This window comes from Notechis scutatus, chromosome 1, assembly GCF_049901735.1.
Source record: "Notechis scutatus isolate UNSWTSFEM ecotype Mainland chromosome 1, rNotScu1.2, whole genome shotgun sequence".
Lineage (NCBI taxonomy): Eukaryota > Metazoa > Chordata > Lepidosauria > Squamata > Elapidae > Notechis > Notechis scutatus.
In genome coordinates, this window is record NC_142009.1 from 179,284,752 (window position 1) to 179,310,851 (window position 26,100).

Genomic DNA, 26,100 nt, shown 5'->3' on the forward strand with positions numbered 1-26,100 from the left:
CAAACAACATCACAACACAGTCGCTTAGATGGTCCACTGGAACTTGTGTCACAACTACCATCTGCCTGTAGCAAAGAAGTGGTGGGATCATAAGCCTGAAAAAGTGGTCGAAAATGAGCATGCAAAACTACTGTGGGACTTCTGAATACAGACTGACAAAATTTTGGAACACAATACTCCGGATATCACGATTGTGGAGAAGAAAAAAGTGTGGATCGTCGACATTGCCATACCTGGTGACAGCAGAATCGACGAGAAACAACTTGAAAAAGTCACCAGATATCAGGACTTGAGAATCGAACTGCAGAAACTCTGGCATAAACCAGTGCAGGTGGTTCCAGTGGTACTCGGCACACTGGGTGCTGTGCCTAAAGACCTAGGCAAGCACTTAAAAATAATTGGCGCTGTCAAGATCACCATTGGTCAGCTGCAGAAGGCCACTTTACTGGGATCTGCTTGCATAATCTGCCAATACATCACACAGTCCTAAACACTTGGGTAGTGTTCAACTAGTGATTTGTGATACGGAACCCAGCATAGTTATCTCATTTGCTGTGTATACTGTCATTTTTGTGAATAATAATAATAATAATAATAATAATAATAATAATAATAATAATAATAATAATAATAATAATTGGAATACCAAAGCTTTGCATGGACAGCACTTGAAAAATATTGAAGGAAAATGTGATGACAACTTGACATGGACTTGGCTTAAGATGGGAACCATCAAAAAATAAATGGAAGGTTTAATACGTGCTGCTGAAGAACAAGCACTACAAACTAATGCCATGAAAGCAAAGATACAAAAATCCATTGACAATCCTAACAATGACAAAGTTGAAACTGTTTCACACTTAATATTTGAATGCAGCAAACTGTACAAACTGACTACGAAGCTAGACATGATCGAGTTGCTAAATTACTCCACTGGTCATTATGTAAAAATTACACCCTACCTGTATCCGAAAAGTCATGGGAACATAAAGTGGAAAAAGTTATCAAAAATGAGACGGTGAAGATCTTGTGGGACTTTTGAATACAGATTGCCATTTGGAACACAACACATCAGATATTATGGTTGTCAAGGGCCGAAGCATACAATTTATTAATATTGTTGTACCAGGAGACACCAGAGTCAAAAAGAACTGGAAAAAATAATGAAATATCATGACCTGGCCATCAAAACTACACGATTATGGATGAAACATGTAACAGTGATACTCATTGTCATCGGGCACTTGGTACCATGTCCAATAATTTTATAAAATACATCAAGAAATTGTAGCTTCCTGCAATAACACCAGCGGAACTGCAAAAAACTGCGCTACTCAGAACATTGTATATTTTAAGAAGATACTTAGTTGATACCTAGGACGCTGGCAGCAACCCGTATCAACCAGTGTTGACTGGTGTTAAACCAGTCACTGGTATTTGTGATACATTTTTAAATGTTCAGTTGACTGAGTTTCATGTTTAATGAGTAAAAGAGATAATAATAATAATAAATCCCATCTAATCATCTGGCTGATTGTGCTATTAACTATAATAATAATTTTGCATAGGCAAGTGAGGCTTAATGACTCCACTATCCAAGGCCTGGGAGAAAAATTCAGACGCTCCAGAATGCAGGAACAGCAATAGAAAAAGCATGTTTTCTGGGTCCCATCGGATGACATGTTTTAACCATGAACCCAGAGAGTACTGTTTAAGGAACAATTATGCTCTTTGTCACTTGTTCTCTTTGGAACTATATTGCAGAACAAATGCAATTCAGCTTTTTATTTCTAGGCTACATTTATAGTTCCGACAGAAGAGAGTAGTTGTAGCTGCAAATTTAATGTGGGCTAAAGAATGGATAACGTTAAGAAAGACTAGATTGTTGGCATTAGAAGGACATGATTTACTATTGGGTTGGCATGCTTTTCTATGGTATAAGGGAACTAAATCACAGGGTTATCTTAGAAGGCATTATATACGGGAATCGTTATGGTTGAATTGGGAGAAAATTAAGAAACAATGTTATTTGAAAATTCCAGTTTGGTTATCAACTATTGAAGCCTTTTCTTATCCTATAATTTATAAGAAGGAACAAACAGTTAGATATGGGGAATTACTAGATGAAAAGGGTGAACTTAAAACGATGCAAAATTTAGAAGAACAAGGTATAAAGATGAATTGGTTTTCATATGCGCAAATACATTCAAGGTATCTTAAAGATTCCAAAATGGAAGGATTTTATGATAAATTGACTGATTTAGATAGGATTTTGACAGGTACTGATGAAAAAGTGATTAAAAAATTATATAATTATTTGTTGGAAATTAAATTGGAGGAAGAACAAGTTAAAGAAACAATGATTGCTTGGGGGAAGAATTTTGGATATGGGATTGACTTAGAGAAATGGCAAAAGTTGTGGTCTCAAAATTATAAAATGACAATGTCAACAGCATATAAAGAAAATTTGTATAAGATGTTTTACAGGTGGCATTTTCCCCGACAAGAATAGCAAGAATGTTCAAGAACAAATCTGAAAAGTGCTGGAAATGTCATCAGATTCCTGGTTCATATTACCATATGTGGTGGACTTGTGAGGAGGCCAGGAAATACTGGACTAGAATTCGCATATGGTTGGAAAAAATGACAAAGAAACATATAGATTTGAAGCCAGAGATTTTTTTATTGGGAATCTTACCTGATACATATAATAAAAACTTAAAGTATTTGATTGTAAATGTATTGACAGCGGCTAGGATTGTATTTGCTAGAAATTGGAAGAGTGAGAAAATACCATTAGAGGAAGAAATTATTAAGAAAATATTGGAATGTGCTGAAATGAGTAGATTGACATTTGAAATTAGAGAACAAGAAGATAAACAATTTTATGAAGTTTGGGATCTTTTTTTATCAATGGTTAGATAATACAATATAATAATAGAATAGTTAGAAATTTAGGAAATAACGAATATACATTTTTTCTTGGTCTTGATAACACTTTTAGAATATTTTATTAAGATAGACTTGGTATGATTTTATGTTTTGTTATAAAATAAAGTAACTAAATTACAGTTATCTCGCTTAAGTATGAATTAGTAAAATTATAGTCAAATGATTGTTTAATAATGATATTAGGATATATGATTGTTGATCGATAATATGAGTTATTATGTAACATAATTATTATGATGATTATGAAATGGATGCGCAAAAAGGAGTGGTAAACCAACCGATACACTGTCTGTAAATATATGAAGAATGATGATGTTTTTTATGTTATGTTTTATGTTTTATGTGTTTTTGTTTGTCGTTAAAATCAATAAAAACTTTTATTAAAAAAAAAGAAGAAGAGAGTAGTTGTAGTTTATATTTCCACACTGCAGTTTCAGTGCAAGCTAAATAGACAACACTTTTGTGATGGACTCTTCCAACTAAATTATATAGCATTGGCATTGCCTTGGGAAATACATCTGGCTGGCAGAAATAGACATTTCTGGATTTTTAACAATGCACTAAGAAAGAATGCCTACCTTTTGCATTTTCGTTATCATCTTAAACATTAAATGTTTCAAAAGGTTAATGCTATACAATTAAAGCACATACACACATATAAATTAATAGCTTCCTAGAACACTGTAAATTGGCATTCATAATTTCAGTAGGTCTTCAGAATAAAAGCAGATCGCTCATTGAAGGGTCTGTTAAGGAAAGACTGTTGTAGAAGAACTTGAGTTAGAAATTGAGCAAATTTGACTTGCTTTCAGAATTGTGCCTATGATAAAACAGAATTAGGGCTGTTTTCATCTGAAGCAGAGAATTGCTGGACATAAGTTGCTGTGGATATTTTTCTAAGCATAAATGGGACAGCAAGTCTGGTTTTATCATTTGCCATAAGAAGAGTTCTAATTCAGAAGCTGATTTTTTATGACACCTGCTAAAAAGCGTTTTTTTGTTTTGTTTTTTGTTTTGTCCATACCAGGAAGGAAAACGGTACTTGTGGTATTCTCTGTGGCAGGTGTCAAAATAACATTATTGATCTTGAACATCATGTAGCTTTTCATTAGGGGAGGGGAGGCACCGTTAAAGTAAAAAATGTTCTGGGTTAGCCCCAGTCAAAGTTTAATGACTTGAAACTTTTCTTGTGTTTATTTAGTTTTACAATGTTGGCTGAGAGTCTTTTTCAAATAAGAAGGCAGCTGGAGAAGCTGAATGAACTTTTGATAAAACTCACTTACGAAGGAGACCCTATTCCATTACAAAGACCTCATTTGTTGGAAAGAATAAATGCTTTACTTTACAGTCTTTTCCAAAGGTATATAAGTTAATTTTCATTTTCAACTGAAGCTGTACTGGAAACTATTATTTAACACTTTTTCATCTCAGCATATGGAGATATTTAATTGTACAAGAAATTTTCTGAAAACTGGGTTGGATAAAGTAAACAATTTTTCATACTATCTTGAAGAAATGAAGCTGCTAGTCTTGCAATGTTTCACCAAGATTGTTTGTGGACTGCTGACACTTATCTCTTTTCTCCTTAGTTCATTTATAGTGGAAAGACAGCCTTCCATGCCAACTCATCCTCAGAGGCCTTTGGTTCTTAAAACGATGATACAGTTTACCGCAAAACTTCGGTGAGTAAAGGTTGTTGCTTGCCACTTATTGGATTGGTTTAACGTTTTGGCATATTTTTAAAAACATGTCATGTGCCCTAGACCAAATTCCTAAACAGGTACACGATCCTTCCATTGGCTTTTGTACAACAGTTTGCTCTTGGGAGGAAAAGGTTTTTTGATAACTCTTAAGCCTCCAAAAGACTTGGGAAGTTAAAGTTACAACTTGAGCTTTTCAAGCAAGTCAAATCATTTCACCTCTTGCTTTAACTAATATCATTGTCTCTGTTATATTCCATTTCCATTTCTGTACTTTTCTACTTGTTGGCATGCGTTTGTATTTTCATCAGCATCTACCCAATGGCATCGAATGTTAAGATTAGTAATATTTATATTATTTCTGTTGAAAACCAGAGTGGAATGGGGAGAGAAGGAAGAAAATTTTCAGGTGGCATTTTTGACTATAATAATTAGCTACTGCCTCCATGGATGCCTATCTCCTACTTTAATTCAGCAATTGTTCTGGATTTAGAGGAACTAGCAGGATCCCTTCTAGCTCCTATATAATGTACTTTAAACAAGCCTACTAACTCAGAGGCTTATTTATTTCCTCTCTATTCCCTGGGAGCATCTACAGACCCCCAATAATTATTTCCTTACTGATTTCACATTGTCAACCAGCAGCCACCACATGTTTTCCCTCATCTCTATCTATTTATCTTAGTCCCTCTGAGGATTCTGTTTCCTTTGCTTTGATGTCTTTTACTTACAGATCTACGCAACTAGAATCCTAGCATCCAAATTCATTTCCTTATTTTCTTGACAACCTCAACATTAACATTAACACCAACATCAACTTCTTTCTTTCTTCTCCAATTCTTCCATTAGCTGCTAGGTTGCATATACTTGGTGGTAAATCCACCAGTAATATTGTGAATCTGGTTGGCATTATCTACAAAGACAGCCTAATTTGCTTTCAGTGTTAGAAGATTGCCATGTTGTCTGAGCAATGCCTGAGACGTTATTTATGGAGAGCTGTATTTTCTCATATTAAATTTCACACTTTTAACTTTCTAGGCTACTTATTAAACTGCCAGAGCTGAACTACCAGATTAAAGTGAAAGCTACTATTGACAAGTATGTACATTTTTTAAAATTAAATCATTGTAATATTTAGTAAAAATTCTCAAGATATTTTTGAAAATGTTTGACATTAATTGAATCCAACTAAATTTGCTTCAGATTTTTAAATGATCAGAATAACACTTTTATTTCAATTTACATTAGCAAAACATATTTGAAACAAATGCTGGTTTAACTTTGTATGCAAATCCCAATATTATTGTATTTCTCTTCTAAGTATTGTTCAGGCTTCTAATGTTGCTTTGTGCCTGAAATATTTTCTTCAGAGCCCATTGGAGTCTTTTCTTGCCAAAATGAAAGATGAATGTAACTTATTTATTAACTTAATCAAATTTGGAAACCACCCATCTCCCTCCTTATCATGCATCTACAAATATTTAGATATTTTCTGCTGAGATACAAAAATGGATTTGTAGAGACTTAAGAAAATAAGACAAGGGAGTGATAGAAATATAATAGGATGGCATTGTTTATTTATTTGTTTATCATTACAATCCAACATTTCTTGGGGGGTTAACACAATAGAAAAAGAAGTTTAAAACATTCATAGTAAGAATAAAATCAGCATAAAATCAGAACATGATAAAGAACATGATTAATAAAAGAACAAGTCAACACATAAGGGTAGTTGGCAACTGAATCATCAGACTCAGACTCATTAAAGTCTTTCCACTGCTTTGAACCATTGTTGTTGCTCCACAACAAAACTAGACAGTTTTGATTGAAGTTCTCTTTATGTTGTTTGCGGTGTAAACCTGAAACTCCGAGACATCAGCATTCTAAAGCATAAAGTTGAAAAGCCAAAGAATGCTCTTGAAGTTCATCCCAATGAGTTGTTAGATTTCAAACAAGAAGCTGATGACAGGTTTTAGTCAGACTTATGATAACCAAAATAACTATAGTATGGTGCAATAAAATGGTGTTTTTAGAAGACATAAAGATGCAATGTTTGAATAAACTTCCACAGCTTATTTTTGATATTGGATCTCAGACAACTAGCTAAGAATTCAACAGTGGTGATGGCATGGGTATCGCTAGACAAATGTGACCTTTTCAGATAGATTCTGCCTTCACTATTTTTGAATATTTGAACTGAAAAGGAAAGATCATTCTGGGAAATGGGAAAGATTATTATATGATTCAGAGCTCTGTGCTGACAAAATGCTGACGACCCATTAACATGTTGAACTTGGACAGCAGATGCTCTTTATGAGGGGACACAGTTCCAAGGTTTTATTTTGAATAGAACAGGTGTCCAACATTGTCAACTTTAAGACTTGTGGACCAAATCCCAGAATTCTCCAGCCATCATGGGTTGAAGTCCACAGGTCTTAAAGTTGCCAAGATTAGATAGCCCTAGCATAGAGTTACATTCTCCCAGAAGGAACTGGGAACTCGTGAAGGCTTCTAGACTGAGATTTCTCTCTTTGGTTCCCTACATTGAGGAATTGACCCAGAGTATCTTTTATCCATGTCAGTTTATGTCTCAGGATTTTCCCTTCTAGAAATACAGAGTTCTGGTATTATCTTTAAAACCTTAAATACTCAGGAGAATGTCTTTTTCTATCACAGTCTGGCCCACCTCCAGTGATCCCCTAAAGAGGCATATCTTAATACTTGCCGTAGGCTCATCTTTTAGTAACTCAGGTCTTTTCTGAAGCCATCCCAACCATACATTCCATTGAAATGACTGACACCTCTATTGGCCTTTCTGTAATGGGGTTGATTTGATTATTTTAAAAGGCTTTAACGCATGATTTTTTTCAATTGGTGAAGATTTATTTTCTTAATCTATTTGTTTTAACTTACATTGTATGTTTTTATTGTAACCCCCCCATGAGTTTTCAGTAGCTGGCATACAGCAAGTTTAGGAAATCATTAAGTTGATTAAGAAAAGACATTTTGTATATTTGAAGACTTGCCCAAGATTAATTTGCTTTGTTTGTTTCTTTAAAACCCAGGAATGCCTCTACTATAAGGTAAGAAAATATAAATGATGGAGTTTTAAGTATAAACACACTTTGCTTTTTATTATTTTACCTGCGGTTCTCAACCTTACCGGGATATGTTTTCTAGCAACCGCAGATTTGTTCTGTGTGGGACTCATGTAAAAGCAATGAACATGGATGAGTCTGCAAACGGGAACCTTTCAGTGGAATTTCGACATTTGGTAAATCACTTTTTTTCCTTTTGGCACAGGAGTTGGAAATCCTTGCTTGCTTCTCAGCATTTATGGATATGGCATTTTGTTAATTGTGTACTGAGACTTCCCTTTGAACTTGGTATAACTTAATTAAAAGCTATGTACTGATCCTAATCCCTTCCACTGCCAGCTAGGTTCAAACTATACCTGACAACTAGATGTATGTTTGCACCTAACTTTTATAGGCCTCTAGCATTAACTGGGGGATGGGTGTGAATAATTCGTAAGATCAGAGCAAATATGGCAATGGACCTGCATTCTTTTCTCACTATCAGCACAATTGGAAATATCCCTTCAGAAGAAAACCTCTCTTTAGGAAGAGAAAAAACGGCAGCATAGATTCCTTTAATTATCACCTCCTGCTATTTGGATAGTCTTATTAATATTATTATTAAAGTATATTAAATAGAAATATGAATTTAATTGTCAAGTGTAGCTTGGGCCTTACTAAACAGAGAGGAACAAATATTTCTCTAAAAACGCATTTCTCTGTGAATGAGGAAAAATTTATTGTTTTGGGGGAAAAATACAAAAATTGGAAGTAAAATATTTTTTACTGATACTTTAATAGCCTTTGTAGATATAAATGCATAAATAGATGTTGCTGCTAATGTCTACCTCTGAGAGCTCAGAGACAGGAGCAAATCCACCTACTTTTAAATTAAAAGTAAACAAGAAAAAAAATTTATGAACAGGGACCATATCCTTCTTTCCTGCCCCTCAAAGGGGGGCAGACAAAATTACATTTCCTCCTTTGAAGGGTAAACATTTATTCTCTCAAATACAGAGATATTCACTGAGTTGCATAGAACATATACTGTGTATGCAGGAATTGTTACCTTCTGTGATTATAATTAGCGTTCTGTAGAAATCATAATCCATAGCTTTTAGTTTTGGGGATAAAAAATTCACAGCAATATAGAAACATTTATTATTATTTAAAAAAGAAATATCTCTGAATCACTGTAACAAAACCAAAACTGTATGTAACAGAAATATAATTTGTTTCAAATTTATGTACAGAGTACAGATTTTTTTTAAAAAAAATATTTTGTTGTCACCAGCTGAACATGCTTTATGTAGACCGCATATGTTGAACTATGAACTCACCTCTCATCATTTCATAGTAATGTAGTTTGTTGGAATATAATAAATCTACTATATATACACTCTTATATAACGTTCACTCAAAGGATTAGTTGATATGAACAAATAAAATATTATTTAGCAATAATGTTATATGATGGGAAAGTCCAGGATATGATGAGTTGGGTTTTTTTAAAAAGAAAAGTAGGTTAACAAAACTCCTGCTCTGTACTTAATAACAGAATTACTATTTAGCTTGTCACAAGCAGTTTCAAGACTTTCTCTTCAGTTTTATTTTAGCTGTATGTCCGATATACTTTCTCTCTCTTTCTCCTTTTATTCTCTCCAAGTGTTAACTTGCCTCTCCCTCTCTCCACCCCCACGCTACCCTTATCTTTTTAGTTACCTTCTTCATAAGGAAGTGGTCAGTTTATTCTTTGCTTATGTTATATAGAAAAAGCAATAACCTTTTCACCTCGCCACTTTTCCATTTATTTCCTGTACTCTCAAAGTATGAGGCATGTTCCTTTAAACGGCTGCTTTTCTTGCTATGAATTTTTATTAAGTTGTTCCAAATATTGAGCAAAGATAATATCTATGGATAATTATTTATGCCCTTAAAAAGCACAGCTATGAACTATAAAATTACTGGTAGTCCTCAGCTTAAAACAATTCACTTAGTGACCATTTGAAAAAGTGACTTATGACTGTTTTTCACACTTATGACTGTTGTGGCATCCCCATGGTCAATGTGATCAAAATTCAGATGCTTGGGAAGTGGTTCACATTTATGACGGTTGCCGTGTCCTGGAGTCAAGTGATCCCCTTTTGCAACCTTCTGATAAGCAAACTCAATGGGGAAGCCGGATTCACTTAATAACTGTGTTACTAACTTAACTGTTACTAACTTAACAACATTGACAAGAAAAATCATAAAACGGGGCAAAATTCACTTGACAACTGTCTTGCTTAGCAACAGAAATTTGGGGCTCCATTTTGGATTGTAAGCCAAGGACTACCTGTAGATACAGAATACTTCAGCACAGAGATTCCTGGTATTATCTTGTTAGTAATAGGTTTTTATTTGTTATTAAGAACAAAATATTATACATGGGAAGGAAGTGTATGTAAACATTATAAAGCAGCTGAATAAAAGCAGACAGATTAATAATCATAGCAAAATATAGTATGGGAGTTGCTGATTGAATTAAGCTGAATTAAGTCACTTGAAAACAATGAAATAAATCCATGTCAGAAAAGTCAAACAACCGTCATCAATAGCCCATATCATGTTACTTTAATTTTTATTGATAAATATTGAATCTCATCATTAAACATTTCTGTGGATAAACGTTTTGTGTATTGATGTTGGTCATATTTTAATTCTTTTAGCAGCCAAAAGAAATGAAAGCAAGTGGTGCAAACAAAGGAAACGAGGTAGGAAGAAATAATGGTCTGAGCTCTGGCTGTAGCATAATTCCATTAACTTTTGTTAGATCAATGAAAAGAATACTATATAGCATTTGAGACATAAATGTTAATCTTCCCTAAGGCCTACTATCTAAGGAACAAAATAATAACTGCAATTTTGAAACATAAATGCTAATCTTTCCTAATGCCTATTATCTAAGAGGGAACTATCTAAAATGGATAAATTGATTCCAGATACATATAATGGTAAAATGTTTTATTATTTCTTATAATTTATTACTTGTTGAAAGACAGGTAAATCTGTTTTAATGATGAACACTCTAAATCATAAACTCAGACAAAATACTATTTTGAAGAGAAAAATTGTACAAATGAAAAATCTGAAGAATCTGAATAACCAGTTTTTAAATAACAAAGTCATACTAAAATGTTATTGCTAAAATGTTTATGCTGAATTCATTTTTTCCAATTTAAGTTTAATTACAGAAAATAGCCTTGTGGCTCCCTCTTCTGGTCATTTTTGTCACCTGAGATTTACCAAATGAAAATACAAAATAATATATGTAATATGCAAATTTGAGTTTGAAATTAATCTATAACAATATGCAATGACATATACAGTCCCTTTGTCGAGTGAGGTGGGTGGCATATCAATTTAATAAATATACAAATAAATAAATGTACTGTTGTGCTCCGCTTCAGTTCCACTTCTGTTAAATTGAGGATATGAACAAGATTTTTGTAATGGTGCATCCTTTGAATTTCCAGATTATGCTTTAGCAAAATATTTAACTATTTGTAAATGTTATGAGGCAGGGCATACTCTCAATCTTAACATTTCTAATCCATGTCATTTTAAAACTATTATTCCTCTTTTCAGATTCCTCAAGTGGTAACTGAAGAACTACATTCAATCACTTTTGAAACACAGATCCGCTTATATGGCCTAACTATAGATTTGGAAGTAAGTGTTTTTGAACCAAGCTGAATGAACCGAAAAACATTTGAATTAGAATTAATGCATGTCACTCACTAGCAGTTTGTGCTAATGGATTATATTCAGTCGATCAAATAAGACTATTATGCTCCATCTCTCTGGAACATCATTCCCCCAGAGATTAGAATGGTCCCCTCGTTAATACTATTCCGAAAGGCACTGAAGACCTGGGTTTTGCCAGCGGGCCTGGGGAACCCAGAGAGGGATGGAACCCATCAGGTGGCTAGTGCGACCCACAGTCGTCGGGGTGGGGGGGTGGGGAGTTGGTTTTTGTTTTTGTTTGTTTTCCCAAATTTTGTTCTATTGTACTTTACTAATTTATTTGATTCTTGTTGTTAGTTCTTATTGTTTTTGTTTTTATTTTTTGTTTTAAATATGATTTTACATTGTGTAAGCCACCTTGAGTCACCATGGGCGAATAGGCGGCAATATAAATCAAATAAATAAATAAAATAAATTTTGAAGACATCCATGCCTCTCTCGGGTAACTAAAAATGTAATCTGAACCTTCAGTTAAATAGGTAGAAAGAGAGGCTTCAAATTGCAAATAATTGCTGTTTTTTTTAAAAAAAAAATTCTACATAATTATTTGCTGAAGCCTGATTCTTAATTGTTGCTCAATAGACCAATGTGCTTAATTTTGTCCTATCAAAGGGCAACTCTGCCTGCCTGAGCTAAGTCAGCCAAGCAAAAATGGATTCATAATTAGTTATACTCTTGGCAGGTAAGCAATACCTGTGACACTTTCTTTTTTCTGATTGGAGATGAAACATGCAAACCATTATTTGGAAAACTTTACCTGTTATCACTGTCAAGAAAGAATAAGATTAGATAAGTCATTGAATTGATTCAATGAAGTCCTTTATAGTGCAGATAAGGTGCTATAATACTGTCATAATAGTTAATATTTCATTACAATAAAATCCCTGACTCTGTCTGTTACAATTTTATTACAAAATAATGAATCGTATTTGGCAACAGTGTGGCGCTCGAACAAGTAAGTACCTGTTTTAGGTCCCGGAAAGTACATGTAATAAAAATATTTCTTTTTTTTTTTTGGAGCCAATATAGGAGGGATTATAAAACAGCATGAATAGATCTTAGACATGGATGGTTCTCATGTCTTGTTTTTTGTTTTGCAAGTGTAACTTCTAATACAAAGCGACCTAGATTCTCTGCTAGGAATGTTTACTTGAAAACCAACTACTGATGGGTTGAAAAGTTCAGTAAGAACTCTTATGCTCTGTGAAGCCTTGCTCCTTCAGCTAAATTTGCCCTTTACTTCTTCTTTCTCATCATTTAAAACAAAAACTGAAAATTAAATAGCTGACAAAATTAACCACATTAGCTGTAACTTTAACAGTTATCTAATTTTTTTAGAATGTAAAATTTGCTTACAAGGTAAATTTGGTTACATTATGCATAACCTCTTAAGTATAACCCAGTAGGAAAAAAAAACTGGGTTCCAAGAATATTCAATCCTTGCAAAAATTTGAGCCTGACTCCTTTCTAACATTATAATACTTCTTGCAATGCATTTGTTGTAGAACTGCAACCTATTCCCCGGGCTATTAGATTTTGCTCTATTCTGTACCTACATTGATTTCTTCATCTGTCTTTCTCATCAGACGAGCTGTTTACCAGTGGTGATGATTTCTAATGTCAGCCAATTGCCTAATGCTTGGGCTTCCGTCATATGGTACAACTTGTCCACAAGTGAACTCCAGGTACATTTTGCATAGCCAATTATCTTTTTCACAAGCTGAGTATAAAAGCAAGTAAGCCTCCTTAGGCCTCTTTCCTGACTAATACAACCATTGCTGTGTCTCAAGGTCATGTGATCACCTTTTGCAACCTTTTGACAAGCAAAATCAATGGGGAAGCCAGATTCACTTAACAAGTGTGTTACTAATTTATCAACTGTGGTGATTCAGTTAACAATTGTGGAAAGAAAGGTCAGAAAAGGGGGCAAAACTCACTTAACAGATCTCTCTCTTAACAACAGAAAATTTGGGTTCAATTGTGGTCATAAGTCGAGGACTACCTGTAGTTCATTGATCAGCAGAAAAGATTAATAGATATATATGTTCCATTGCTAATTTTTTCCTGAGGAGATTTTCCTCGGTCAAAGTCTTTTTTGCAAATGAAAATAACTATTGCATTTACAAAATCTGTATGCATGTTTATGCTCATTTTTAAAATAGGTGTGTTTTAATGGATAGTTTCCTTCATATCTTTTTATGTTCGTGTTCATCTATCCTCATGTTACTGCATGCCTTTTCCCTAATATAGGTATTTTTCTAGGCTATTTTTCAACCCTTTGGAGAAGTGCAAATGTTCTAATGGACTTTTGATTTTTCTTGTTTGTAAAATGAAAATATTAATTTAAAGGTCTTTATAAAAGTGCATGTTCTTTTTTAGGGCTGCAAAATAGCCAGTAAAGCAATTGGCTTACTATTGTATACTGTATAGCTGAAATTAGTAAAGCAAAATAAAAATTAGTACACCCAGTACAAAAAGAATTATGGACTTAAAAGCATCATAGAGCTACAGCCAGAGCCATTTGAAGACCCCTCACATCCCAGACATAAACTGTTTCAACTCCTTTCCTCAAAACACGCTATAGAGCACTGCACACCAGAACAACTAGACACAAGAACAATTTTTTTCCAAAAGCCATCACTCTGCTAAACAAATAATTCCCTCAACACTGTTCAACTATTTACAAAGTGTACACTACTATTACTGTTAATCTTCTCATCACTCCTTATCACCCATCCCCTCCCACTTGTAATTGTAGGACTGTAACTTTGTTGCTTGTATCCTTACTATTTATATTGGCTGTTTCCTAGTATGATTTGATTGTTGATTGTACCCTATGACTATCATTAAGTGTTGTACGTTATGATTCTTGATACTTAACAAATGTACCTTTTCTTTATGTATACTGAGAGTATTTACACCAAGACAAATTCTTTGTATGTCCAATCACACTTGGCCAATAAAGCTATTCTATTCTATTCTATTCTATTCTATTCTATTCTATTCTATTCTATTCTATTCTATTCTATTCTATTCTATTCTATTCTATTCTAGCATACAGACAAAAATGTTTAGCATTTTACAGGAAAACTGAATTATAATGGCATGTTTTGCCTCTAAAAAGACTCATTTTTTATGTCTGAAGTGCAAAACATCACCATATTCTTTAGGACCTACTAATATCCTTATTTTAATGATGCTACTATATATGTTCGTCAGTCTCTAAAAATGAACTACTTAGGGCTTTTGACTTTATTTAAAAGCCTTGAATTTTCACAATATTTAAATAAAATTATTATTATTTCCATTTCTACCCCTATCTTTGGGCCCTCAGAGTCACTAGCAGTTTATAGTAATACATGAAAACTGGAAGTGGAGCTAATCAAATTAATTTTCATTTGGCTGCAGAACTTGGCTTTCTTTAATAATCCAATCCCTGTCACTTTGAGTCAACTCTTAGAGGTCCTGAGCTGGCAGTTTTCATCATATGTTGGTCGTGGACTGAATTCGGATCAGCTTGGCATGCTGGCAGAAAAGCTAACAGGTAAGAACCGAGAATGTGCTTTGCCATATCAAACTAAAGAAGTATGTATACAATTTCCCATCCATTGTTTGACATTGACATGAGAGTTTCAGTTAGGGTAGTAGAAAAGAGTCTTTGCTTTGAAGTTCCAGTTAAGAAAACAGGTTTGTCTTTTTAAACTATCATGACTTCATTTGAAAACAAGTGATTTTTTTGGGCAACAGATATTTTATATTTATATTTTAGGGCAACAGATTACTTCCGGTGATTATCAGCTTTCATGGTCAAAGTTTTGTAAGGTACTGTATGTCATTAATATATCTCATTTTCAAAATGTTACTTGTTTATTACATAAGCTTGATCCTTCAGTGTCACAGAATCTTTCCATAAGGGTTTTTTTTTTTCTTTAGAACTTTCTGTAAGATTGTGTCCTTTTCTTTCCATAAGGTTCTTTCTTGTTTCAGGTAAAGGTATCCTTCATGTGAAATTTCTACCTTACTGTTAAAATGCACTCTCCCTATTGCAAATACAATGGTTAGTGGGTCTATCTTGCTTCATTAATGAATGGGTGGCTGTACTATTTTGAAAAAAACCCACTTGTTATATGGTACTAAGCAAGGGAAAAATTTTAAATGCATTGACAATGTTTTAAAAAAGGAACAGTGGAAAAGTTAAATCTGACACTGTTTACATCTTTTCTCTTAAAAAATATTGGAAATGCCCATAGAAGACACATTCATAAATTCTTGAGCAAAGCCAACAAAACTAGTTTCTGTTTAGGTTGTTTTTTTTTTTTACTCAAAAGACAATTATGAGATAATAGTAGAAATGATTTGGATATTTTGGAATACTTGATACAACATAATGAAAAACAATACTGTAATCAGCAATTTGAATTGGACTTTTTTGTTTGGAGTTCTGGAATATATGAACCTTGAAGATAATTTTATTAAATGGGTAACATTAATTTCAGTTCTCAGAAAGCACAAATAATCGTTAATCAAGAACTATCAAAATCTTATGAGATTCAAAAGGGACAAGACAAGGACTGGTAAAAATACGTTTTGCTAAAGCGTGAATTGGTTCTGTCTAAGGGGAAAGGAAACTGAAATTCTGAAGAAAGAGTCTAAGATAAATTATGCCTTGCAAAAAACTCAAAGTATTGCTTAAACTACTCAGTGAAATACTGGAAAAAATATTGACTTGTAAAGTTCATTGCCCTCATTGACTATATACTAATACTTAGAGTATTCAACCAGGTGAGTTTGATTTCTTACTAGTAAAAGGTGTTTGTATTTTAAAAGGCTTAATGGAGACCTCTTAGAATGATATCCAAGACTGGAATACAGCTATTAAAGATTACAATTATTAAAGAATACTTAAGGGACGCTTGAACAGAGCTAATGACACTGTTTTTAAAAGGGGGGAAATTCTGATCATTTTGTCTGACTCAGTTACTGAAGGTGCTAGTCTAGGATAGACAAAACTGATCTGTAAGCACCTTGAAGACAATACGTTAAGTACCAGGATTAAGTTTGAGAACCCTGCCAGATCAGCTTATCTCATTTTTTAATAAATCCCTTAATAGATTTAGAATTACAAGTAGTCCTTGTAATTCAACCTTACAACAACTGAGCCCAACATTTCTGTTACTAAGCAAGACAATTGTTAAGTGAATTTTGCTCCATTTTATGGCCTTTCTTGCCACAGAAGTTAATGGAATCACTGCAGTCATTAAGTTAATAACACAGTTGTTAAATGAATCTAGCTTCCCATTTGACTTTGTTTGTCAGAAGGTTGCAAAAGGTGATCACATGACTCCAAGACACTACGACCGTCATAAATACATGCCAGTTGCCAAGCAATTGAATTTTGATCACATGACCGTTAGAATGCTGCAATGGTCATATGTGTAAAAAACAGTCATAAGTCATTTTTTTCCAGTGCCATTGTAACTTTGAATGATCACTAAATGAATTGTTGTAAGTCAAGGACTACCTGTACGTAGATATATCTTAAATTCAGGAAGGCTTCTTTCATAGTAATAAATGAATATATAGCTCCCACAAAAATCATTCTGAAAGAATACAGTTTTTGCTTACTGGCAGCTTGCTTAGCAACTGTTCAAAGTTATAAATGGTTATAAAAGGAGTCTTACAACAGATCTTCAAAGTTGTGGCTTTGCAGCATCCGTGCAGTCAATGTGATTTCAATGCAAGTGCTTTGCAACTGGTGACCATTTATGATTCATTGCTGACTTCTAAGAAGCAAAATCAATAGGAAAGCTGGCAGGAAGTCGCAAGTGGCAGTCCTGTGATGTCACACTTAATAACCGACAATGATTTGGTTAACAAGTTCAGGCAGAACTAATGTCATAAATCAGCACGGTCACATGACGTTTCACTTTATGGCTGGGTCACTTAGCAATCGACTTGTCAGTCCCAATTGTGGCTGGTAAGTGAGGACTACTTTTATTCAGCAAAAGTTCCTCTTTAGATGGAAAATGGCAGTAGAGTACCAGTGCTGGGTGCTTTATTCTTCAATGTTTTTATAAACGACTTGAATGATGTGCGCTTATTGATATGTTAATTAAAATATATTGCTTCATTTATACTATACCCAATTCATTTTATAAACAGGAACACTTGCCTGGTAAATCATTTACATTTTGGGCGTGGCTTGAAGCAATCTTGGATCTGATTAAAAAACACATTCTTCCGCTTTGGATTGACGGGTAAGCCACATTTTTGCAAAAGTAAAGCCCTGGGGAAAGCTTTGCTTGTTAAAAAAAAAAGGTAAGTATAATCGATATTCAACAAATCTATAGGGAGAAATTAGTTGACCAAGTTCTGGTTCTCTTACCTTTATCCAGTTTGCATTTAGCATTCTTGGTACTGTGATCAGAATCCGAAATATAATATTCTTGCAGAAATAATTCAGTGATACATGCACTCTGTTCCATTACACCAGGATTCTCAAACTTGATTTCACTGATTGTTAAACTCAATTTCATTCACATCAGTGTTGTGTTTTACCTCGGGGGCTGGAGTGAGCATGGCCAGGGTGGGTGTGGCCACTTTAACATCATTCGTGTTGGGGGTGCCTGCGGTGGCTCAAGTGCTCTGCCAACGAAAATGGGCTGCCGAGCTCCGTTTTCAGCTGCAACGGCCTCCTGCAGCCCTCTGCCAGTGAAAGCAGAGCTGGGATGGGCTGGCCCCCTGGGCCCTGTTTTCAGCTGCGACAGCCATCTACAGCCCTCTGAGAGCTCCATTTTCACTGGCAGAGGGCTGGAGGCTGTCACGGCTGAAAATGGAGCCTGGGAGGGCCATGTGCAGCCCACCCAAGCTCTGTTTTCGCTGGCAGAGGCACTGCAAGCCCATCTTTCGCTGTTTCCAGGGCAGCCCTGTGGGCCAGATCTAAACACCCCATGGGCCGGATTCAGGGTGTCAAACTGGCCTTGGGTTTGACACCCCTGCATTACACGTAGCTTGCAGTCAAAGTAGACAATGAAGCAGGGGTGGGATTCTACCAGTTCGCACCTATTCGCTAGAACCGGTTGTTAACATTCTAAGCAGTTCGGAGAACCGGTTGTTAGAAGAAATTACTGGCCTAATCCTGTAAGGAAGACAGGAAGGAAACATTCTGGTGTTGCTTACAGAAACTGCCTCTCTGTTAACCCTTATTATATTCTTGGCAGGACTAGACTTTCTGTCTCAGGAACTTCTCTGAAGTTTTTTCCCCCTCCTTTGCTTGTGTGGAGTGACCATTCAAAGTTACAATGGCACTGAAAAAAGTGACTTATGACCATTTTTCACACTTACGACTGTTGCAGCATCCCCACAGTCTTGAGAGGCCAGGCGAGGAGATGCGTGCCTCGATGTGAGTGATATTGAGTTGGCCACGCCCAGCCAATAACATGACCACCAAGCCACGTCCACCAACTAAGGCACGCCCACAGAACAGGTTGTTAAAAAATTTGAATCCCACCCCTGCAATGAAGATTGAAATCATTCTAAAGATTGAAATCATTCTATCTAAATCATTAGATGCATATATGTTATTTTCAAATGTTTTTTAACTGATGCATTGTGGAAGGTGTGAGCAAAATGCTTAACTGAATAATTGAATTCAGTTAATTATATAACTGAATAATTAATCAATCCTTAATCATCGTTATAATAATAACAATGACTCAAATTAGCATATGACTTGAAATAATTGTTACTATTAATCCTCCAATAGTATTTATTTTTTAAAGAGGTTCGGGAGATATTAATGATGGTGGGAAATACAATGACAGAAGAAGGGATATTGGGCAAGAGGTTTGTAACTTCCTGACTATATATTGCTTCTTTGAAGCTTTTATTCTAACTGCAGAAAGCAGCAGATTCTCATTCAAGTTCAAACACAAGTTGAATCTTGTGGCTGCCCATATCAATGCAGTTTCCTTGGTAGCAGTATAGAAATGGTTTCTTGCTGCTTCTTCCAGGATGTGTTGTTAACTTCCCAATGTAGCCTGCAAACTGAGAAATTCTAGATGGTTTCTCATCTCAGTAATAATCCAATTCAACCCTGTTTAGGTGGGGTTTTTTTTTTCAGATCAACCAAAAATAGTTAAATGTTGTCACCTGCTCGGCCACCAGGCGAAATACCATTCCTGTATTTGTGTCAGACTGGCAATTGAAAAACAAATTCCTTCCTCCAGTGCCACTTCTCTAATCATGTGTGGTCTTTTGTTAGACTACAAGGCTGATTAATCCTGTAAAAACTTCCATTTTGGTCTGCCAACCAGAAATTATCTGGGATTATCATATAACATTTTCCCAGGTGAATTCCACAGTCCTTTTTTACAGGTATGCATCCACATAAAGTTGTACTTTCTCATCCTGTTTGCAGGTGTATAATGGGTTTTGTGAACAAAGAGAAGGAGCGAGCTTTGCTGAAAGACAAGAAACCCGGGACGTTTTTGCTGAGGTTTAGTGAAAGCAATTTAGGAGGGATTACGTTTACCTGGGCATCCCAGTCTGAAAATGGTAAGTACTGTACTGCTAAAATACATAACACTTCACTTTATTTTCACCTTTCCTTTATGATCCCTTAAACCCTTTGTGGATAGGTACAAAAGAACTCTGCTCCTTTGATCTGACATGCTGAACTACTGATGCAAATCCATTTGTGGATTAGGCACTTTATTTTCCAAGTTGTGCCTTGTCCTTTTTGTTTGTTTGTTTACAAAATCTGCAAACCTATCCTCTTATTAATTTGATTACCATATATTATAGTACTCCTTATAACTCTGTCCTTTTATTAACAACTCTGTTATCTTCGCAGGGGAAGTGAAGTTTCACTCTGTTGAACCATATAACAAAGGCCGCTTAACTGCCCTGCCATTTGCAGACATATTACGAGATTACAAAGTTATTTCAACAGATAACATTCCTGAAAACCCATTGCAGTATCTTTATCCCAATATCCCCAAAGACAAAGCTTTTGGAAAGCACTACAGCTCTCAGCCTAATGAAGGTCAGAAATTGTTTTGAATGTTTTCCCGTCCCTTAACTCAGCTAAATGTGTGAAGTGACATCCTCCTACATACCCAGAATCTCCTACATTTTAGTCTTGAATGAAAATTAATGGGCATCATATTTTACATTTAGTATCAAGACCTACAGAAGGAGGAACCAAAGGTTATGTCCCTTCTGTCTTCATTCCAGTCTCCAAAATGTGAGTAATCATTCTATTTTTTTCAGTTGTTATTTCCTAAAGTAATTAATATAGGAAACTTAGCAAACTCTGCTGCAGGATGTTGTTCTTTAACTGAGATGTTAAAACATAATGATAAACCTAAACTTTTTTTGAAAAAATAATTTGATTGAGAGAAAGGGGGTGATGGGATGAAAGGAAAGGCATTGCAAACACGTGAGAATAAAAGTAAGGTGTTACAAAATATATCATGTTTCACTTACTAAACGTAATTGTCTTTTTTTTTTTAGTCTGAATAATTCCACAGATCCACCTTCTCCATCAGATCTTCTTCCCATGTCACCAAGTGTTTATGCTGTTTTGAGAGAACACTTGAGCCCTTCTGTAATGGAAACTGCTGTACGTTACACAGGTTTTGTTTATTTTTATTTTATTTTTAGAATAGGATAGGGTAGGATAGACTAGAATATAAAAGAATAGAATTCTTTATTGGACACACAAGGAATGTGTCTTTGGTGCATATGCTCTCAATGTACATAAAAATACATTCATCATAAGATACAACATGTAGTGATAATTAGGATACTAAATGAGTAATCAAATCATACTAGGAAACTAAATAAAACAATATAAATTGTAAAGATACAAGCAACTAGGTTATAGTCATAAGTGGGAGGAGATAGGTAATAAGGATGAGAAGAATAATAGTAATACAGTCTTAGTAAATATTTTGACAGTGTTGTGGAAAATAGTTGTTTAGCAGAGTGATGGCATTCGGGGAAAAACTGTCCTTGTATCTAGTTGTTCTGGTGTGCAGTGCCTTATAGTGTCGTTTTGAGGGTAGAAGTTGAAACAATTTATGTCAATTTATTTAGGATGTGAGGGGTCTGTAGATATTTTCACAGCCTTTTTTTTTTTTTTTACTCGTGCAGTATACAGGTCCTCAATGGAAGGCAGGTTGGTAGTAATTGTTTTTTCTGCAGTCCTAATTACTCTCTGGAATCTGTGTCTGTCTTGTTGGGTTGCAGAGCCAAACCAGACAGTTATAAAGGTGCAGATGACAGACTCAATCATTCCTCTGTAGAACCGTATCAGCAGCTCCTTGGACAGTTTCAGCTTTCTGAGTTGGCGCAGAAACAACATTTTTTGTTGTGCTTTTTTGATGATGTTTTTGATGTTAGGTGTCCATTTTAAGTCTTGAGATATGATAGAACCTAGAAATATGAATATCTCTACTGTTGATACTGTGTGTTGTCTGGTATTGTAAGAGGTGGTAGTATAGGAGGGTTTCCCCTAAAATTTACCATTTCTGCAGTTTTACAAGCAGGTACTGAAAAAATGACTCTTTGATTCATTTTTGATTCATGAGAAATAATAAGCTATCTGAATAATCAGACCTTATTGTTATAACTATGTAATAGCAATAGCTTAGACTTATATACTGTGCTTTACAATCCTCTCTAAGAGGTTTACAGAGTCAGCAGATTGCCCCAACAATCTGGGTCCTCATTTTACCCACCTCAAAAGGGCAGAAGGTTGAGTCACCTAATAAAAGAGTGTCGATTTACAAATGCTGCTATTTCTTTAGTTTGATTCTTCATACATCATTAAGCTTTTGCTGCTGAGAATATCTTTATTGGGGAAGTGATAGCAACTTGAATATACAGAACTTAAAAACAGTTCAGGAAGTTGAAAACCATTTTATAAACAAGTAAATGCAATTGAAAGTGGAAATATAGCAGAAGGTACATTTGCAAAGGCAAACACTCAGATTATATCACAGTCATTTTGCGCTGTCGCAACTTAAATTATTTTAGACCAATTTAAGGAGATTAGTGGTTCAGTACAATTATTGAAACTTTCCCCAGATTAACAGTGCTAGATTAAAATATTTCATTTTCCTTTAAAATGAACAATATAATTCTGAATGCAGTAATAGCAACTTGAAATGTTTATGGAAGTTGTTTATTCAAAGCATATTTTAGCCCAAATGCTTAGCTACCTATCTTTTAAGACAACCTGTCTGCCAGAGCTACTTTATTTTGCACATCTGGTTCCATCCTTTACATCCTTCTTTGTTTTCTGCTTACCTTAAGTTCTACAGATGCAGATAACAAATACCGTTTGGTACCTTTCCACTTTTTTCACAAAAAAATCCCAATTTGCTATGAAATAAATTTAAACTGATATAAGTAAATGGCATTCACAAATGTTATTTTATAGCCCATGGAGTAGACACTTCAGTTTTGATGTGCAAGTTAACATATTCTTGCAAATGTTGGTAGTCCTATGGTCACAGCCATTCATTTTAATAACTATTTGAAGTTATGAAGGGTCTGAACTAGGGACACTTACTCTTTTCCTTAAAGTCTGGTTATTGTAGCATCACTACAGTCACCTGACCATGATTCGGACACTTGGCCACCAGCTCTCAATTATGATTGCAGCTTCCTGCAGTCGTGTGACCACCCTTTATAACCTTTCCTGCCAGCTTTCCATAAAGTCAATGGGGAAGTTGGCAGGAAGTTGCAAGTCATTCCTGCTCCTGCCACTTTTTCTCCCAAGGAGCTCCTATGGCACTTGCTCACCCTCCATAGCATCCACCCATAGCAACTACTGGCCCACTCACACACTGTAGTACCCATTTGGCCGTAGTTCTTGCCTATCAGCCTACTTATCTGAGACTCCTAGGTCTTCCCACATTTGCGGTCACACGAGGTTCTCATTTAATGACTTATGTGGTCTTTGGGTTATGATAGCAACAAAAACTGTGGGATTGCTATTACTAAGTGATGCATTCATGTGATATCGAGTTTTATAACTGCAATGCTTAGCAATGGAAATTCCAGTCCGATTTCTCATCACAACCCAAAGTTATTTAATAAAACAAATGAGAATAGCATGGACATAATTACTGGTACCCTAATCTATTCCGTAGACATTTTGCAGTACACTGTTTTGGGGCAATAACTTCAATCAAGTACTTTCTGTAACTCTGAATAAAATTTCCATACTTCTCAAATGGCAATTTGTCCCATTCTTGAACAAACTGTTCCAGTTAGGTTTTAGATTCTTTCTCCCAAATGTGAGTGTCAGCACTTTCTATGGATGCTCTGTTGGATTGTTCTGACCGAGGCTTCCCCAACAGTATGAAACCGACTCCTTGTCCCAACAAACCCCTTATTTAGTTTACAGTGAATTCCTCTCCAGCAATGTCCCAGTCAACAGTCTTTCAAGGTATTTCACAATTACAGACCTTTATCAGGCTTGGAGAGTTGCCATGCTGATATCTTTCAGATGCTACACTGTAGCAGACACACTTGGCAAGAATGCAGGAACAGATCTTCACCCAAATGAACTAATTGTCTCCTGCAAAATCCCACTCCCCTTTTGCTCCTCTTTTACTCCCTATTGGAGGGGCCATTCACCGTCCACCTACTCTCAAGTCAACCCTTGTTCTTTAGCTGTTCCCTTCTTCTGGCAGCTATGCGCATGTGCACATTGGAAACAGGCTCCAGCTGTTCCTCTGCCTCAATAATGTCCAATTCCAAAGGCAGCTGATACCTGTCAGACGGCCCTGGCCCCATTTCTGCTTCCAACGCAGAATACTTGTCAGAGCCTTCCCCAGACTCTAGGACTGGCCCATGTTCCTCCCCAACCTCCTCACTGTCCAAATCTGCTGCCAGCTCCCCTGGACACTGGCAGGCCACGACATGGATTCAGATCCAAATTCATAGCAGGCCACTTCAGAACAGACAAATGTTTGCTTTTTAACCATTTTTGATTTTCTTGGATATATGGTTTAGATCATTATCCTGCCTAAGGACCTATGACCTGCAACTGACACAGAGCCTTTTAACACTGGGAGCATTATATTTTTCTCCAGAATGCCTTGATAATCTTCTGGTTTTCTTGTGCCCTGCTCAGATTCAAGGCACTCAGTGCTGGAGTCAGTAAAGCAACTCCATAACATGAGGGAGCCTCCTCCATTTTGCCCTTAAAGGCATTATTTTTTCTTCTGTAAACATAGAGCTGCTGTGACCTGCCTAAAAGCTCCACCTTTGTTTCATCTGTCCAAAGTCTGTGGAAGGACTGTGGCTTGTCAACATGCATTTTATCAAACTCCAGTCTGGGCTTTTTGTGTCTTGTCTTTCAGAAGTGAGGTTTTTCTGGATCTTCTACCATGAAGGCCATTTTCACTCAGACACTGTTGGATGGTACAACTCAATATTTATTTATTTATTTATTTGATTTATATTGCCGTCTATTCGTCCATGGCAACTCAAGGCGGCTTACACAATGTAAAATCATATTTAAAACAAAAAATAAAAATAAAAACAATAAGAACTAACAAAAAGAATGAAATAAATTAGTAAAGTACAATAGAACAAAATTTGGGAAAACAAACAAAAACAAAAACCAACTCCCCATCCCCCATCCCGACGACTGTGGGTCGCACTAGCCACCTGATGGGTTCCATCCCTCTCTGGGTTCCCCAGGCCCGCTGGCAAAACCAGGTCTTCAGTGCCTTTCAGAATAGTATTAATGAGGGGGCCATTCTAATCTCTGGGGGAATGATGTTCCAGAGAGATGGAGCCACCACAGAGAAGGCCCTTCTTCTAGGTCCCACCAGGTGTATCTCCCTCGGGGTGGGACCCGCAGCATTCCCTGCCTCCTCGCTCTAATGAGTCGGGTAGATGTCACTGGCAAGAGAAGTTTCCTCAGATAACCTGGACCCAAGCCATGAAGGGCTTTAAAGGTGACAACCAGCACCTTGAATTGCACCCTGAAGCAAATTGGCAGCCAATGCAGCTCCTGCAGGAGAGATGATACATGTGCACACCGGGGTCTGCATAAAACCATGCGGGCCGCTGCATTTTGCACCAACTGGAGCTTCTGGATGCTCTTCAAGGACAGCCCCATGTAGGGCACATTGCAATATATTGTTGTGCAGGTAGTCCTCAACTTACAACAGTTCATTTAATGACCATTCAAAGTTACTACAGCACTGAAAAAATTGACTTGCGACTGTTTTTCATAGTTACAACCTTTGCAGCATCTTCGTGATCATACGATCAGAATTCAGATGCTTGGCAACTGGTTCATACGTATGATGGTTGCAGTGTCCCAGGAACATATGATCCCCTTTTTCAATCTCTTGACAAAGTCAATGGGGAAGCCAGATTCACTTAACAACAGAGTTACTAATTTATGAGCTGCAGTGATTCACTTTTACAGCTGAGGCAAGAAAGGTCATAAAATGGGGCAAAACTCATTTAACAAATGTCTCATTTAACAACTGAAATTTTGGACTCAGTTGAGGTCATCAACTTTGAACTTGGTGGCCAGGCAGGATCTG

The 26,100-nt window shown here is 35.8% G+C and overlaps 1 protein-coding gene across 1 annotated transcript in view; it reads left to right on the forward strand.

The window, feature by feature from the left end:
• Positions 1 to 26,100, forward strand: part of STAT4 (signal transducer and activator of transcription 4) — a 52,606-nt gene that overhangs the window by 25,257 nt on the left and 1,249 nt on the right. The window contains exons 9-23 of the mRNA XM_087949549.1: positions 4,154 to 4,312; positions 4,542 to 4,634; positions 5,691 to 5,750; positions 7,718 to 7,735; positions 7,833 to 7,926; positions 10,438 to 10,482; positions 11,357 to 11,440; positions 13,102 to 13,200; positions 14,924 to 15,059; positions 15,285 to 15,337; positions 17,678 to 17,772; positions 19,935 to 20,071; positions 20,370 to 20,561; positions 20,696 to 20,762; positions 21,032 to 21,140. Coding sequence (XP_087805675.1) covers positions 4,154 to 4,312; positions 4,542 to 4,634; positions 5,691 to 5,750; positions 7,718 to 7,735; positions 7,833 to 7,926; positions 10,438 to 10,482; positions 11,357 to 11,440; positions 13,102 to 13,200; positions 14,924 to 15,059; positions 15,285 to 15,337; positions 17,678 to 17,772; positions 19,935 to 20,071; positions 20,370 to 20,561; positions 20,696 to 20,762; positions 21,032 to 21,140 — 1,441 coding nt within the window. The remainder of the gene's footprint in view (positions 1 to 4,153; positions 4,313 to 4,541; positions 4,635 to 5,690; positions 5,751 to 7,717; positions 7,736 to 7,832; positions 7,927 to 10,437; positions 10,483 to 11,356; positions 11,441 to 13,101; positions 13,201 to 14,923; positions 15,060 to 15,284; positions 15,338 to 17,677; positions 17,773 to 19,934; positions 20,072 to 20,369; positions 20,562 to 20,695; positions 20,763 to 21,031; positions 21,141 to 26,100) is intronic.